This window comes from Danio rerio, chromosome 14 (assembly GCF_052040795.2).
Source record: "Danio rerio strain M-AB ecotype USA chromosome 14, GRCz13ab, whole genome shotgun sequence".
Lineage (NCBI taxonomy): Eukaryota > Metazoa > Chordata > Actinopteri > Cypriniformes > Danionidae > Danio > Danio rerio.
In genome coordinates this window covers 52,809,458-52,824,348 of record NC_141034.1, presented here as the reverse complement: position 1 = coordinate 52,824,348, position 14,891 = coordinate 52,809,458, and the positions used below count along the sequence as shown (strand labels likewise).

General features: G+C 38.8%; 1 protein-coding gene and 1 long non-coding RNA gene across 7 annotated transcripts in view; one reads left to right on the top strand and one right to left on the bottom strand.

Annotated features, from left to right (window-relative positions):
* The window catches only part of LOC147840923 (uncharacterized), an 834,865-nt gene that overhangs the window by 348,782 nt on the left and 471,192 nt on the right, over window positions 1-14,891 (bottom strand). The gene's annotated exons all lie outside the window — the stretch shown is intronic.
* LOC101884594 (A disintegrin and metalloproteinase with thrombospondin motifs 2) overlaps window positions 1-14,891 on the top strand; it is a 487,080-nt gene that overhangs the window by 420,079 nt on the left and 52,110 nt on the right. For 4 of the 6 annotated variants that reach the window (XM_087281943.1, XM_087281942.1, XM_087281941.1 and 1 more), the window contains 4 exons: window positions 5,449-5,605; window positions 5,756-5,861; window positions 8,719-8,862; window positions 11,579-11,711. In XM_087281943.1, the coding sequence (XP_087138069.1) occupies window positions 5,449-5,605; window positions 5,756-5,861; window positions 8,719-8,862; window positions 11,579-11,711 (540 nt within the window). Of the gene's footprint in view, window positions 1-3,775; window positions 4,152-5,448; window positions 5,606-5,755; window positions 5,862-8,718; window positions 8,863-11,578; window positions 11,712-14,891 lie in introns of those variants that run through there. The other 2 variants (XM_087281945.1, XM_087281944.1) reach the window with 2 other exon arrangements.

Sequence of the window (14,891 nt, the reverse complement as noted above, 5' to 3'; positions counted from 1 at the left end):
ATAACTGAAGATGAATCATGCTCTAGACTAGTTTACACAGAGCTGCTTGTGCATCATCAGTCTCCAGTAAATAAAGTGTAATGAGAGACTACAGTATTGAGAGCGCTGAGTTGAGTTATTTTCCAGCACGCTCAGACTTCCAGCAGTAATCTGCAATGCTGAAGGCTCCCTCTACTGGAGGAGGACGAAAGTGCAGTGTGGTTTTCAGAGTTCATGACCTTGAGGCGCTGGGGGGAAATAGAGAGGCACTTCCAGGACACGCATCTGGAAAGGATCTCCTACTTCCATGGCTTTCGTGGCCACGTCATCAAAACACAGCCGTGCGCATTCCTGTCTGGATGTTTCTCCGCATACGTTCATCTCTCAGCGCAGATTGCAGGGGGAAAAGGCTAAATTATAGATGGCAGACAGCTGCGGATACTCACAGCAGTATTGCATCATTTTTGTGACAATGAACAACAATAATTAAAATATATACATTGCTGGGAGGGTTGGGGTAGGAGTAGACGTTAATAAATAATTGAATAAATAAATATTAAATAAATTAGTCAAAAGAGCAGTGTTTACGCTTCGTCACCTTAGAATTATAAGGTTCTATCTGACATTTTTGTCAAAATTGAGTTATTGACACATTCTTATTAAATGACACTTTATTTACATTATGGTATGTGTTTTGATAAGTCGTTTACATTTTAAGACTTTTTATTTAAAAAACAAATGTTACACGCATCTGTTTGCTATATGGAATGCTAAAAACTTTCAAGCTCAATACCTTAGAATCATTCAGAACGCAGACAGAATCTTATAATTCCAAGGTGACAGTTTGTTTAACCCTTATTGGGGATGTTTTCATCCACTCTTGGGTGATTGGCAATAACCTGCTCTGTTTCAGTTAGCAGAATGATTTTTGGCAACAAATTTTATTTTGGGAGAAGCAGTGGCGCAGTAGGTAGTGCTGTCGCCTCACAACAAGAAGGTCGCTGGGTCGAACCTTGGCTCAGTTGATGTTTCTGTGTGTTTCTGTGTGGAGTTTGCATGTTCTCCCTGCGTTCGCGTGGGTTTCCTCCGGGTGCTCTGGTTTCCCCCACAGTCCAATGATACAGGTACAGGTGAATTGGGTTGGATAAGTTGGCAGTTCATTCTGCTGTGGCGACCCCTGGTTAATAAAGGGACTAAGCCGACAAGAAAATGAATAAATGAATTTTGTTTTGACTCATATTTTTAGAAAATGCTTTGAATTAAAAAAAAAAAAAACTCAACGATAAACTATATGCGAATTTACTACCCTTCTGTTATATTCGGTATGAAAACATCCACTAAATTAAGCTACTCTAAAAATGCATCAGATTCATTTTTTTTTATTCATTTATATTTACATAAATCTGTTAATCAACCTCAGTCCTGATCAAATCTACTAAATGTTTTAAGAAAATTCATGGATTTAAAAAAATCCAGTTCACAATTACTTTTTATATTAAAAATTCGTCATTTTTGTGTTTTTCTTTTTCAGCAAATCAGTGACATCATTTATGAATTTGGCTATTAAAGAGTTAAAATCCTATAATTCATCCTTGATTTTTTTTTAAATGTATCAAACTATTTTTAAACATTTTAGAAGACGGAAACTAAAGTTATTTTAATTGTAATAATAATTATATTTATCTCTATATTTGATCAGTTGCAGACTTTGGTGTTCATCGGAAACGTCTATCAGTAGCATGAAACAAATATAATGGTGATCATTCAAAAAAAGAAAATGTGTTGACCTCAAACTTTGGAAATACTTACTGTAAAATGTTTCCCACCATCCTGTCCAAATTCTTATGACATTCTGTATGTGGTGTAACAAAAATGGAAAGTTTTAGAAAAATAATAGCCTTTTCCATGCAGTTATTTCAGGCGATAAAAAAATATGTCAAAGCATAGTAAACGTTGCTCATGTGCTGTCTTCCAGAATTCTGCTTGGAGTCATATAAAACACTGTAAAAAATTATATATATATATATATATATATATATATATACATACATGCACACAAATGAAGTCAGAATTATTAGCCCCCTGTTTATTTTTTCGCCAATTTCTGTTTAATGGAGAATTTTTCAACCAATTTTTCAATCATAATAGTTTTAATAAATCATTTCTAATAACTGATTTATTTTGTGTTTGCCATGATGACAGTAAATAATATTTGACTATGTATGTTTAAGACACTATACAGCTTAAAGTGACATTTAAAGGCTTAACTAGGGTTACTTAGGCAGGTTAAGGGTAATTAGGCAAGTTTTAGAATTAGGCAAGACAGTCGAAAAAATAGCTTAAAGGGCCTAATAATATTGACCTTAAAGAAAAAATAAGTTCTTAAAAAATAAAAACTTTTATTCTAGCCAAAATAAAACAAAGGAAACTTTCTCCAGAAAAAAAAAAACATTATCAGACATGCTGTGAAAATTTCCTTGCTCTGTTAAACATCATTTTGGGAAATATTTCAAATAATTCTGACTTCAACTTTAAATTGGTTTTGTAAAGGCAATGCTATAAAAATGTTTTGCAAATATATATAGTTGTTTTTTTAATTGCAAATATTTTATTTGTTTTGCACTGCTTGATTTTTATTCGAAGTTCTTTTTTGTTTGCAAACTTCATTTTTATTTCTCAAAACTGAAATTTCCCTTTGCAGTTCTTTAACTTTGTTTGCAAAATTTATTTTTATTTCTCAAAAATTAATTTGCGCTTTGCGATTTTTGGAAATTTACCTTTATTTATTTATTTTTTGCTAAATACTTTATATTTTCTTTGCAAAACTTTCTTTTATTTTGCAAGTATCAATGGCCCTAGATTGACTCCATAAAAAGATGACCGAGGGAGAGGAGGTGTATATATAGCTTACTGTAGTAAAGGCTAAAGTATACAATGGTAATTACTATTAGTTCATGATAGTTACTAATAATGTTACATTAAGTAGTGTGATTCATTAATGAAGAGTTGTATATATATATATATATATAATATAATGCTTATTCCTAAATATTTCTCTTTACTATAAATTACTATAGTGTTTTATATGTGTAACACCTTTGGATTTTTTGTTTTTGCTGTTACTCATACAATAATTTGTTTCTGTTTGGAGCATATTAATTGCAGTAAATAATTGAACTGAACAATTCTGCCTCATATGTTTCATTGGCAGTTTTATTGATCACAAAGATATGATTGACATGTGTTTAAGTGGCTTCGATTTAACAATGAAAATGGCAAAAATAGCTTAGATGAACTCAAATTTAGATTTGGAACAGTAAACTTTTTTTTTGTTATAAGGTCTGGTTATACTAGTTATACTGTACTCTTCCAGAGTGAGTAAAAGGGCTGGCAAAATCACTCTGAACGCCTCGCACCCAGCACACTACCTGTTCGAACTGTTACCATCTGATCAGCGCTTTAGAGCACCAAGCACAAAAACAGCCAGACACAGGAAAAATTTCTTTCCTTGGGCCATCTACCTTATGAACACTTAAACATCCCCCAACCATGCAATAAATATGTGCAGTACTTTCTCATACACACTTATGCAAAGCACCCAACCCGGGCTCATTGTGGAAACGTAGTCCCGCGGACGATTCTGGAGACCACGGAATACGTCCCAGCGGGTACATACGGCTGCAGTTTTTGCTTTCGCGAATCCGCGAGAGGCCGCTGTTGTGCGCTTTTTCGCACCTCAGACGCCTCTGGCAAGTGCGGTTCGCGCCCGCGCTGTTCTCGCGTGAACCCACCGGTGTGACTGACCGGATGATTGACTGCGCGACCGGCCAATTGGCCGACCCGCCCTCCTCCTTCCCTGAACCCAACCAATTTTACCGATCGACCCACCCGCCCGCTCGCTTCCCTAAACCCGAGCAACAATTTACAAAAGGCCGTCCAAAAAAATAAACACTACCGCGTTTTCGGATTTCGCCGGGTTCTCACCCTGTCACGAAACTCGTTCACTTAATTTTTGGGATTCTGTTTTTGTCTTACCTGATTGCTGGAACCGCTCTTCCCCGGACTCGAAACCGGCCACCGTGGTCGACTCCTCTCTGCATCTCGAGCCTACCGACGTACCCGGTGAGCTGAGTGGACAAACGGGTTGCAGCAGGGAAGCCCTCCACAAGGAGGTAAGGCAAGCGCGAAAGGGAACCGCGTCACACCGCCCCGCAGCGTTCGCTTGAAAAAAATAAACGCGGCCGTACGTACCCCCGGGACGTATTCCGCTGTCTCCAGAAACGTCCGCGGGACTACGTTTTCAGAATGAGCTTGGGTTGCAAGCACCTTATATCAATACACAATGCAATACTTTCTCCATTCGCATTTGTACACAGCACTGTATAACCTGTATATTTATAACAAATCTGTACACACAACTCAACATCCAGATTTCTGGACTAACTGCATCTCCGTTTAATGTTTATCATCTTTTTTCATATTTATTTTGGGTTGTCTCTTGTCTTTATGTACACTGGAAGCTTCTGCAGCCAAAACAAACTCTCTGAGAGTGTGTGAAGCACACTTGGCAATAAAACTGATTCTGATTCTGATTGCAATGGTTTTGTGGTGGCTGTACTTTAAAATTTTAATTAATATAATCTTAATTCAAGTGATGAGATATGTTGAAATTCTAGCAGTAAACAGAGCTGTCAGGTCAAACCTGCTTGGGATAAATGCTTGAAAATGATTTCGTTGAAAATATCCATTAGAAACTTAAAAGTAATCAAAAAGTAATCAGATGTAAACAGTTACTTTACTTTTAGAAAGTAATTGAAAGGTACACTACTTATTACATTTTTAATAGGGTAATTTGTAATCTGTAATCTATTACATTTCCAAACTAACCTCCCCAGCACTGACGATAACTAATGATGCTTTATTGTAAAGTGTGACCATTTCTTACACATATTTGCCAGCCAGATGTGGTAAATATTACAGGTAGTAAAACATTTAGGTCCCACTTTATATTAAGTGGCCTTAACTAATATGTACTTACATAGGAACTAATAGTTTGTTACAATGTTCTTATTGTGTAAATACATGTATTTACTGTGTATTTATGCTTGATTAAATACCTGTATGTAATTACATCTGTAATTAACTTTTGTAATTACATTTGTAAATACACTGTTGACCATTAAATAATTAAACCTACCCATGCCACCAAACCTGTCCATAACCCAACCTCTATTCCAACTCAAAAGCACCACAAGTGTTCTCAAATACATTATGAACACAGTAAGTACATTGTATTTATTTTTTTGGTGTAAGTACATAGCAGTTAGGGACACTTAATATAAAGTGAGACCAACATTTATAACGTTTTTTTGTTCCGGAATTGCATTGTTATAGAAATCAGAAGCATAAATCAATCTCTGACTGTATCGTTGAGTGTAACGTAACATCCGTCTCATGTGTGTGTTTCAGTCCACGAGCCTCATTGAGCTGGGCAATCCTTCTCAGAGTCTGGAGAATGTGTGTCGCTGGGCTTTCGAACAGCAGAGGAAAGACACTAATGATAAAGAATACCACGATCATGCCATCTTTCTCACGCGCCAAGAGTTCGGGCCCACAGGAATGCAAGGTAAAATACACACAGAGGCTTTAAAAAGCACACCATCTTGCTGTAGCCTTGACCTCAGGCATTTGTCAGATGAGTGGGATTTATTAGTGTGAATAGATGATGTGGATGTGAGGAGGACACATTCAGTCTGGTTTTCTTGTGTGTTTTTAGGTTACGCTCCAGTCACAGGCATGTGTCATCCTGTGCGGAGCTGCACTCTCAACCATGAGGACGGTTTCTCTTCTGCGTTTGTGGTGGCGCACGAAACTGGCCATGTGTGAGTTTCTATTGCAGCCCGATAGTTATCAGTCTACATTTACATTCATGCAACAGTTAGATCTGGTCTTTGATTCTGATTGGATGTTCAAAAGAGCAGTCATAATTTGTAAACATTTGCTTACGGCAAGATACTTTTCAGTATTCAGGACAGTTCAACCAAAACAAAGCAGTTATATGCTTGGAGAAACAAAAAGCAGTATAGTTTACCATCTGAGGTCTCGTTATAAGATCATTATTTATCATAAACTAAACTTAATAAATTTAAATAAATTTATACAATAGCTAGATCCGGTCTTTGATCCTGATTGGACGTTCAAAATAGCTGTCATAATTTGTAAACACTAGTAATTTTTGCAGTTACTCTTACTGCAAGATACTCTTAAAGTGATAGTTCACCAAAACAAAGCACTACTACTCTTGTACATACAAAACATAATTTTAGTTTACCTTTCTGAGGTCGTTGTGTCGTGTTATAAGATTATTATTTATCAGAAACTAAACTTAATTTATGAAACAGTTAGATCTGGTCTTTGATTCTGATTGGATGTTCAAAATAGCAGTCATTATTTGTAAACACTAGTGACTTTTGCAGTTACTCTTACTGCAAGATACTTTTAAAGGGATAGTTTCACCTAAACAAAGCACTACTACGCTTGGAGATACAAAAAGCGGTATTAGTTTACCATCTGAGGTCATTGTGTCGTGTTATAAGATCATTATCAGAAAATAAACTTAAATTATGCAACAGTTACATCTGGTCTTTGATTCTGACTGTATGTTCAAAATAGCAGTCATAATTTATAAACACTAGTGACTTTGTCGCTACTCTTACTGCAAGATACTCTTAAAGGGAAAGTTCACCAAAACAAAGCACTACTACGCTTGGAGATAAAAAACGCGCTATTAGTTTACTGTCTGAGGTCATTGTGTCGTGTTATAAGATCATTATTTATCAGAAATTAAACTTAATTTATGCAACAGTTAGATCTGGTCTTTGATTCTGATTGGATGTTCAAAATTCCTGTCATATTTTTTAAATATTTTTACATCCTGTCAAATATCTTTCTGCAAGATACTTTTAAAGTGATATTTCACTCAAAAATGAATATTCACTCATCATTTATTCACCCTTTCCAGACCTGTTTGACTGACTTACTTCTGTTAAACACAAGAGGAGATATTTTGAAGAATGCTGTAGACTGGTAACCATTTACTTCTATTTGTTTTTCCTATACTATGGAAGTCAATGGTTACAGGTTTTCAGCTTTCTCAAATCTGTATTTTTTATGTGTTTAACAGAGGAAAGAAAGTCTATGTTTGGAACCACTTTAAGGTGAGTAAATAGTAAGTAAATTGTGATTTTTGGGGTGAACTATCCCTTTAAATAGTTAATTTTATCTTTAAACTGCAGTGAAAGTATAGTATGTTGTGGTACCTTTTTGTAGTTTCACAAAAGTGTAGGCTGACACACGCTTCCAATGATTGAAGTAGTAGGACATAAATGTGTATTTACTAGGGATACATGATATGAAATGTATTTTTATTACAGGTAACCAATAAATAAGTCCTTCTCTGGGCCGATTTCGATATGGTATATACAGATATTCAATATGTTAATACTTTGATATGATAATGTTCATGTAATCTGCAGTTTGTGTATTCTGGAGAATAAGATAAAATAGAATATAATTTTAACAGCTCTTGCTATAAACTATAGTAAACATCAGTCAAAAGATATTATTATTCAATTCTATCTATTCAAAAGATAATTTATAATTTTTTTACTGTTGTATTGTTGTATAAAAAGCCTAACCAGTGTCTAGAGCTGCCAATTAGCCTTTGACTAGATGCCTTAATGATTGAGCATTGGCTGATGGGGAATTGTAGCGATATTATAATGCATTGTCCCTGTTAAATGCACTTACTACTAATAATTTAAATGTATTTGTACACTCACCGGCCACTTTATTAGGTACACCTGCTCGTTAATGCAAATTTCTAATCAGCCAATCACATGGCAGCAACTCAATGCATTTAGTTATGTAGACATGATCAAGACCATCTGCGTCAGTTCAAACTGAGCATCAGAATGGGGAAGAAATTGCATCATGGATGCGACAAATCTGCAGCAACCATGTCTATATGGACTTGAATCTCTGAGGAATATTTCCAGTACTTTGTTGAATCTTTGCCACGAAGGATAAAGGAAGTTCTGAAGGAAAAAGGGGGTCCAACCCAGTACTAGTAATGTGTACCTAATAAAGTGGCCGGTGAATGTATATTTGCATTTATTTCATGTATATTCAAGTATTTCAAGCAATACTAAAAATGTGTTTATTTACTATAGTGCACGAGAATGAGAAGGATATTTCGACTAGGTAACATACTTTTCAAATACATGAATAAAATGTATGGACCTCAAAAGTAAAGTGGATCCTCAAAATGGCATATGACAGAGATTTAATTCCAAAAGTTTTATCGTTTATCATCAATAATAATACAAAATCTGAAATGATTTCCAATCTATTTGTTGCTAAATGTGAGGGCATTAATGGGACATTCTTGTTGATCAAGATTACAATCTCTTTTTCTTTACAACCAGTTGCGTTTCTCTTTTCATCCATAAATTGACAAGGTGCTGACAGGTATTTCTGAGCAAATCTTATCATTGTCTCTGAAAAAAACATTGTACAGGTTTTAAATGGGCACATTGACACTCGTGTTTGAAATAGTTGCTAAACTATCTGTCAGATAGAAATCATGCTTCTATTATTTACCATCAGTAAAGCCTGACCTTCTTAAAATATAAAAAATGGCATCAATGAAAGTTTTAGGTTGATATATGTGTGTTATAGGTTGGGAATGGAGCATGACGGGCAGGGGAACCGCTGTGGAGATGAGGTGCAGATGGGGAGCATCATGGCCCCGCTGGTGCAGGCTGCTTTCCACCGGTTCCACTGGTCCCGCTGCAGTCAACAGGAGCTGGGCCGATACCTACAGTGAGTGCTGGATATACTGTATATATATATATATATATATATATATATATATATATATATATATATCCATATATATATCCACGCAATGATTTACATGTGAAGTCAACGCAAAGTTGCGATTTGATATCCTGTGGTGCCAAATTGAGCAAATGACTATGCTCGAATTCTGTATTTTGTGCGTTTGACGCACTTCAGACTGCAAAAGAAAGTGTGAGCAAACATCTAACAAATGGAGCAATGGACCAGACAAAAATGCAAGCAGATTACAATGATGGAGATCAAGGATGATGGCTGCTGGACGTGACCAAATTGAAGGACATTATTTTACATGTATTGCTGGTATAATGGTTTGTCAAATCGATAAATGTTTTCGTTGCACTTCGCTGCAACTCTTTTCTTGCAGTTAACGAGAGAAAACGCTTCCCTGCCATTGTCAAGTTTTATGGCAATTTGTGTTTTAGGTGCAATACGACAGGTATTAACGCATATCCTGAGTGAGGTACATGATGTTAAATGCTCCGGGGAGGGAAATATGAGAGAAAGTAAGATCGTGAATAAAAATAAGAGTTATACTGCTTTCCTTTGGCTTAATCCCTACTGTTTTAGATCTGTTTTAGATCTTGTCTTAACAAGAGACTAAAAGCTTTAGTTTTATGATTTGTGTCATTGTGTCAGATTGCACTCCTAACCTGGCACGTGCACACATAGGGCTCAACCTGTGCAGTGCACATGCCCTTTTTAGTCTTGGTTAGAAAGTGCCCTTCCAAAATGATCAAAAGTGCCCCCGCGACGCGGCACACCCTCGGTCCCGCCCTTCAGTAGGCGCGCAACAACACAGCTGATCAGTACGCTCGCGATAACACCGCTCTCCAGTATGAGCGCAACAACCTGATCGCGCTCTTCAAAAATTTTATCCTGCACATGCCCTTTGGACGGTTTATGCACGGGCCTGCTCTTAACATAGTAACATAGTAGGCTACCTAATAAGATATATATATAGTATATAACAATTTATATAAATATATATATTTCTTTTAATTGCAAAATTGTCTGCGACTATCTGCGAATTACCACCACAAAATCTGTCATTTTTATCAGAAAAAAATCACAAAAAAAATTGTGAAAAACTAGGGGGTCTGCCTAGTTAAGCTTTTACATGTCACTTTAGACTGAGTACTAGTATTTTGAAAAAAATCTAGTGAAATATTATGTGCTGTCATCATGGCAAAGATAAAATGAATCAGTTATTAGAGATGAGTTATGAAAACTATTATGTTTAAAAATGTGTTGAAAAATATCTCTTCGTTAAACAGAAATTGGGGGGAAAATAAACAGGGGGGGGGGTAATAACTCAGGAGAGCTAATAATTTTATGTTATCTTTGCTAGATATTTCTCAAGACACTAGTACATAGCTTAAAGTGCAATTTAAAGGCTTACCTCGATTAATTAGGCAAGTCATTGTTTACCAGTGGCTTGTTTCTGTAAACAAGGGTGCTAGTAATATTGCCCTCAAAATGGTTTTAAAAAACATTAAGGGTGCTTTCACACCTACACTTTTGTTTCGGAACGTGTCTCGTTTGCCCAGTTAGCGCGGTTCGTTTGGCATATGTGAACAGGGCAATCGCGATCTGTTCCACACCAAAGTAATCGCTCCGAGATCGCTTGAATGAGGTGGTCTCGGCTCGATTGAAACAAACCCTGGAGCGGTTCGATTACAGTGAGAAAGCGATCCGATCTGAGCGCGGTTATATCACAGTGTTTTATGGATATGTAATAGGCTTACGGCTATATGAAGAGAGAATTATGAGTATGGCGGGAAGTTTTGCGAGTCTCTGGATGCCCGCAAACGAGTGATGATCTCCTGGTAATCTCGCGTCTCCCTCCCGGTCCTCAAATAGGCTACATCGCGCACCCTTCTCACCCCTCCCCACCGCATCTCTCCTCAGACACATCGCACGCGCACACCCTGTCAATCACCATCAAACCACCACCTCTCCTGACAGCTGAGCGGGACGCTGCAAAATAAACCCTGACACTCTGACCAATGTGAGGAGAGTTTTCTCGCACGTGACTTGTTTTAGCTCTTTTGGTCCGATTAGAAACTTTGCAGTGTGAAAGCGAACCGCTCCAAGAGCAAAGAGCAACAATGTAACAATTGTAATCTCTGTTTCAGAACAACTGAATCGATTCACAGGCGTGAAAGCACCCTAACAACTGCTTTATTTCTAGCTTAAATTAAACAAACAAGACATTCTCCAGAAGAAAACACTGTGAAAAATTGCGCGACACGATGGCGCAGTGGGTGGCGCTGTTGCCTCAAAGCAAGAAGGTCGCTGGTTAGGGTCTCGGCTGGGTCAGTTGGCATTTATGTGTGGAGTTTGCATGTTCTCCCATGTTCGCTTGGGTTTCCTCCAGGTGCTCTGGTTTCTCCAATAGTCCAAACACATGTGCTATAAGTGAATTGGGTAAGCTAAATTGTCCACTGTATGTATGTGAATGAGAGAGAAAGGTATTTCCCAGTGATGGGTTACAGCTGGAAGGCCATCCGCTGCGTTAAACATATGCTGGATGCGTTGGCGGTTGATTCCGCTGTGGCAACCCCTGATTGAAGAAAAAACAAAAATCACAGGAGGGCAAATAAATTTGACTTTAACTGTACATACACACACAGTCTGGACTAGTATGGTAATACACCTCCTCAATCTGTCTCTGTAGCTCATATGATTGTCTTCGGGATGACCCGTTCGAGCACACATGGGAGAAGCTTCCACAGCTGCCCGGAGAGGATTACTCCATGAACGAACAGTGTCGCTTTGACTTCGGAGCCGGATACATGATGTGCACAGCGGTGAGTCCTCCCTTCAGTGGCTTTTCATTCAAATAATGCATTATTATTATGAGATTGAAAAAAAAAATCACTACCAGCATGTATAATTCTCCCTTGACAACCATCAGCTTGCCATAACAATCAGCATTTGTGGTCGCTGGGCTCGCCGTAGACCCAGTTTGACGTACGTTATACATGCTAATAATGCATTATGAATGTAACACCGTACTTTGTGTTAAGTGAATGAGTTGTGATATCTGTACGTGTCGAGATGGAGAAGAAAAAAACAAGCTTAAAGGAACAGAAATGTGACTGTTTGACTGGAGGTTAAACTCATATGGCTTCCTTTCTCCTGGGGAACACAAAAGATGAAGGACTCTGAACAAAAATCTCCATTCAGGCTTTTAGGCTTTACAGAAACGCCATTCAAGTATTATGAAAAAGTGGTCCGAATGACTCGTGCACTTTATTCCAGGTTTTCGAAGGCAATGCAGGCTGTACAGACTGAAATTGAAATCACCATTTACCGACTGACTGATTAGTTCACCCAAAAAATCCCTGTCAATGTACTCACCGATAGGTCATCCAAGATGTACATGCTTTTCTTTCTTCAGTAGATCTATGGATTTTGGTGTTTCATATACTGGGAGTGCTTAATGATCGGGTTTTCGTGGTCATAACCTTCGACCACCAACGGTTCCACAATGCACCGGCCCCTTATGGCTCCCACTGCAGGTAGCGGGCCTGCTGGACGATGGTCCCACGTTGCTCAAGCGCACGCATAAGCTATGGCGCAGCCTTTGCGTGGCATTGATATGTACACTAGATGTCGCCTGGCCTATTGTTGTCTATTGGAAGAAATGCGTCAATAGCGCCGCCATCTTGCTACAGGGTAGCGCTCCTTTGAAATGAATGCGGGACCAAGGTACAGTGGAGGACTGTGGCCATCCAAAGCCAGAGATATACACATATACACATATATCTATGATCGGGAGTTTTCATGGATGTTAGTATGTATTTTTTTTTTTCTAATTACGAAAATTAGAATTTTACATCACTTTTCTACATTGATGGATCAGTGACCGCACGGGCATTCCTGACAAAAGGCTTGTGTTTGTGTGTACAGAAATGTACTATTCACCCTCCCTGTTAAATTTAATCTAATCCGTGTCCTGCAACACACCTCCTCTCCTGCTTTCACTTCTCATACTGACGGAGGGAGCGATTCGTTTGTGAATAAATCCCCCGAACGACGCTTTCACTAACGTTAGCCGACAATAATACAAGTTTCTGGCAGCGCAGCATCTCGTTGTCATATTTCTTTTGCATTGTTTGCTGATTTTATTCAACAAAACTAGCATAAGCCGAGTGTTTAGTGCGAGTTGGAGCTGCTTTGCCGTATGGTGAATGCAGTAAGTGACTGTTATCATCAATAACGTTACCTGATTAGCACAGAAGTTCAGAACATACAAAAACAGAAAAAAAATTAATATTACCTATGAAATGTTCTGCCTTTGTGCTTTGTTTTCTTTGTTTGCTCGTTACTACACCCGTAGACAGCGCTAAAGTCCTGCATCTTCACGTAATAACACTGTCTTGACTAGTGCGGTTGAATGACATTTGTCCTGGGAGCACTGTACCAATGTGGCGGTGCTATTGACGCATGCTCAGGGTCCCTATGCGATATCTAGTGTGTGTGTATATATATATATATATATATATATATATATATATATATATATATATATATATATATATATATATATATATATATGTTTGCGTGGAAGCATTGCCCTCGCCATCCGCGTTGCTGACGCACACCTCTCAAAAAATGTAACTACACGTCGCAACGACGTGTAGCGCAAGCTCTGTGATTGGTCGGCTTGGTAGCGCTGACGTGTGTGGGTGGGATCGAGAGTGGCACGAGCCAGATGGAGCGATTGTTCACAAGTGTGAAGTCCCGTGAAGGAGCTCCGGATGGAAAGTTTTGTTTTGTGCTTACCTCATGGTTAAAGTTGTTGTATGTCAGCCGGTTCCTGCCTCAAAATAAGCAGGTTTGAACTACTTGTATATTAAGGAAGTGTACATTAACACCAGCGAAGAAACTCTACACAGGGGAACATTTACACCTCACTGCCAACTAGCGTTTCGGAAGTGCTGTTGCAGAGCAACAGAAACAGCATGCAGAAGTATGAATGCACATCTACGTGCATTGCATGCACTGTGGGTCATGCCAATCACTTGACGCAGAAGTATAAACCAGGCGTAAGCCCCGCCGGGTTCTGTGGGAAAATACCCGGCCAGCAGGCGCTTGCATACGAGCCCCAACCCCAGGCCTGGCTCCTAGGTGGGGCCCCGGCTGCGACATATGTGGCGACGTCATGGTTCTTGATGTTATTGTACTCATAAAAAGTTTTTTAGCCACACTTAGTCTGACCTAAGACCTTTTTGCCTTGGGAGACCCTACCAGGGGAATTAGTCTCCAATAGCTCTTAGGATCACTCAGGCACTCAAACCCCTTTCACCATGATAAGGTGGCTGTTCATGGACGAGTTACAATACAAAGCATACAAGCGGCCCGAAATGAGTTTCCTTCGCAGGGTGGCAGGGCGCACCCTTGTGGATAGGGTGAGGAGCTCTGTCACCCAGGAGGAGCTCGGAGTAGAGCTGCTGCTCCTCCACATCGAGAGAAGTCAGCTGAGGTGGCTCAGGCATCTGTTTCGGATGCCTCCTGGAAACCTACCTAGGGAGGTTTTCCAGGCATGTCCCACAGGGAGGAGGCCTTGGGGAAGACCCAGGACACCCTGGAGGGACTATGTCCCTCTGCTGGCATGGGAACCCCTCAGGATCCCCCCAGAGGAGCTGGAGGCAGTGTCTGGGCGAAGAGAAGTCTGCAGTTCTCTCGTAAAACTGCTGCTCACGCCAAAACAAAACTATTTTAATATTAATATTAAAAAGCCAAACTAAACAGATAAGTTCCTCAACCATATTTTAATGATTAAAGCACGAGATCCAGTAATGCAATCACCAATATCTATCAACAAACTGTGTCAGCTGATTTCCCGGTTAAGCACACTCTTACAATGTTCTCACCAAAGCGATTGGACTACAATGATACTATAGTCGCACACTCACCGAGAACTGTTTGGCCAAGCTGTGGATTGAAGCTAATAATATTGTAAATAATGTTCAATTTCGATC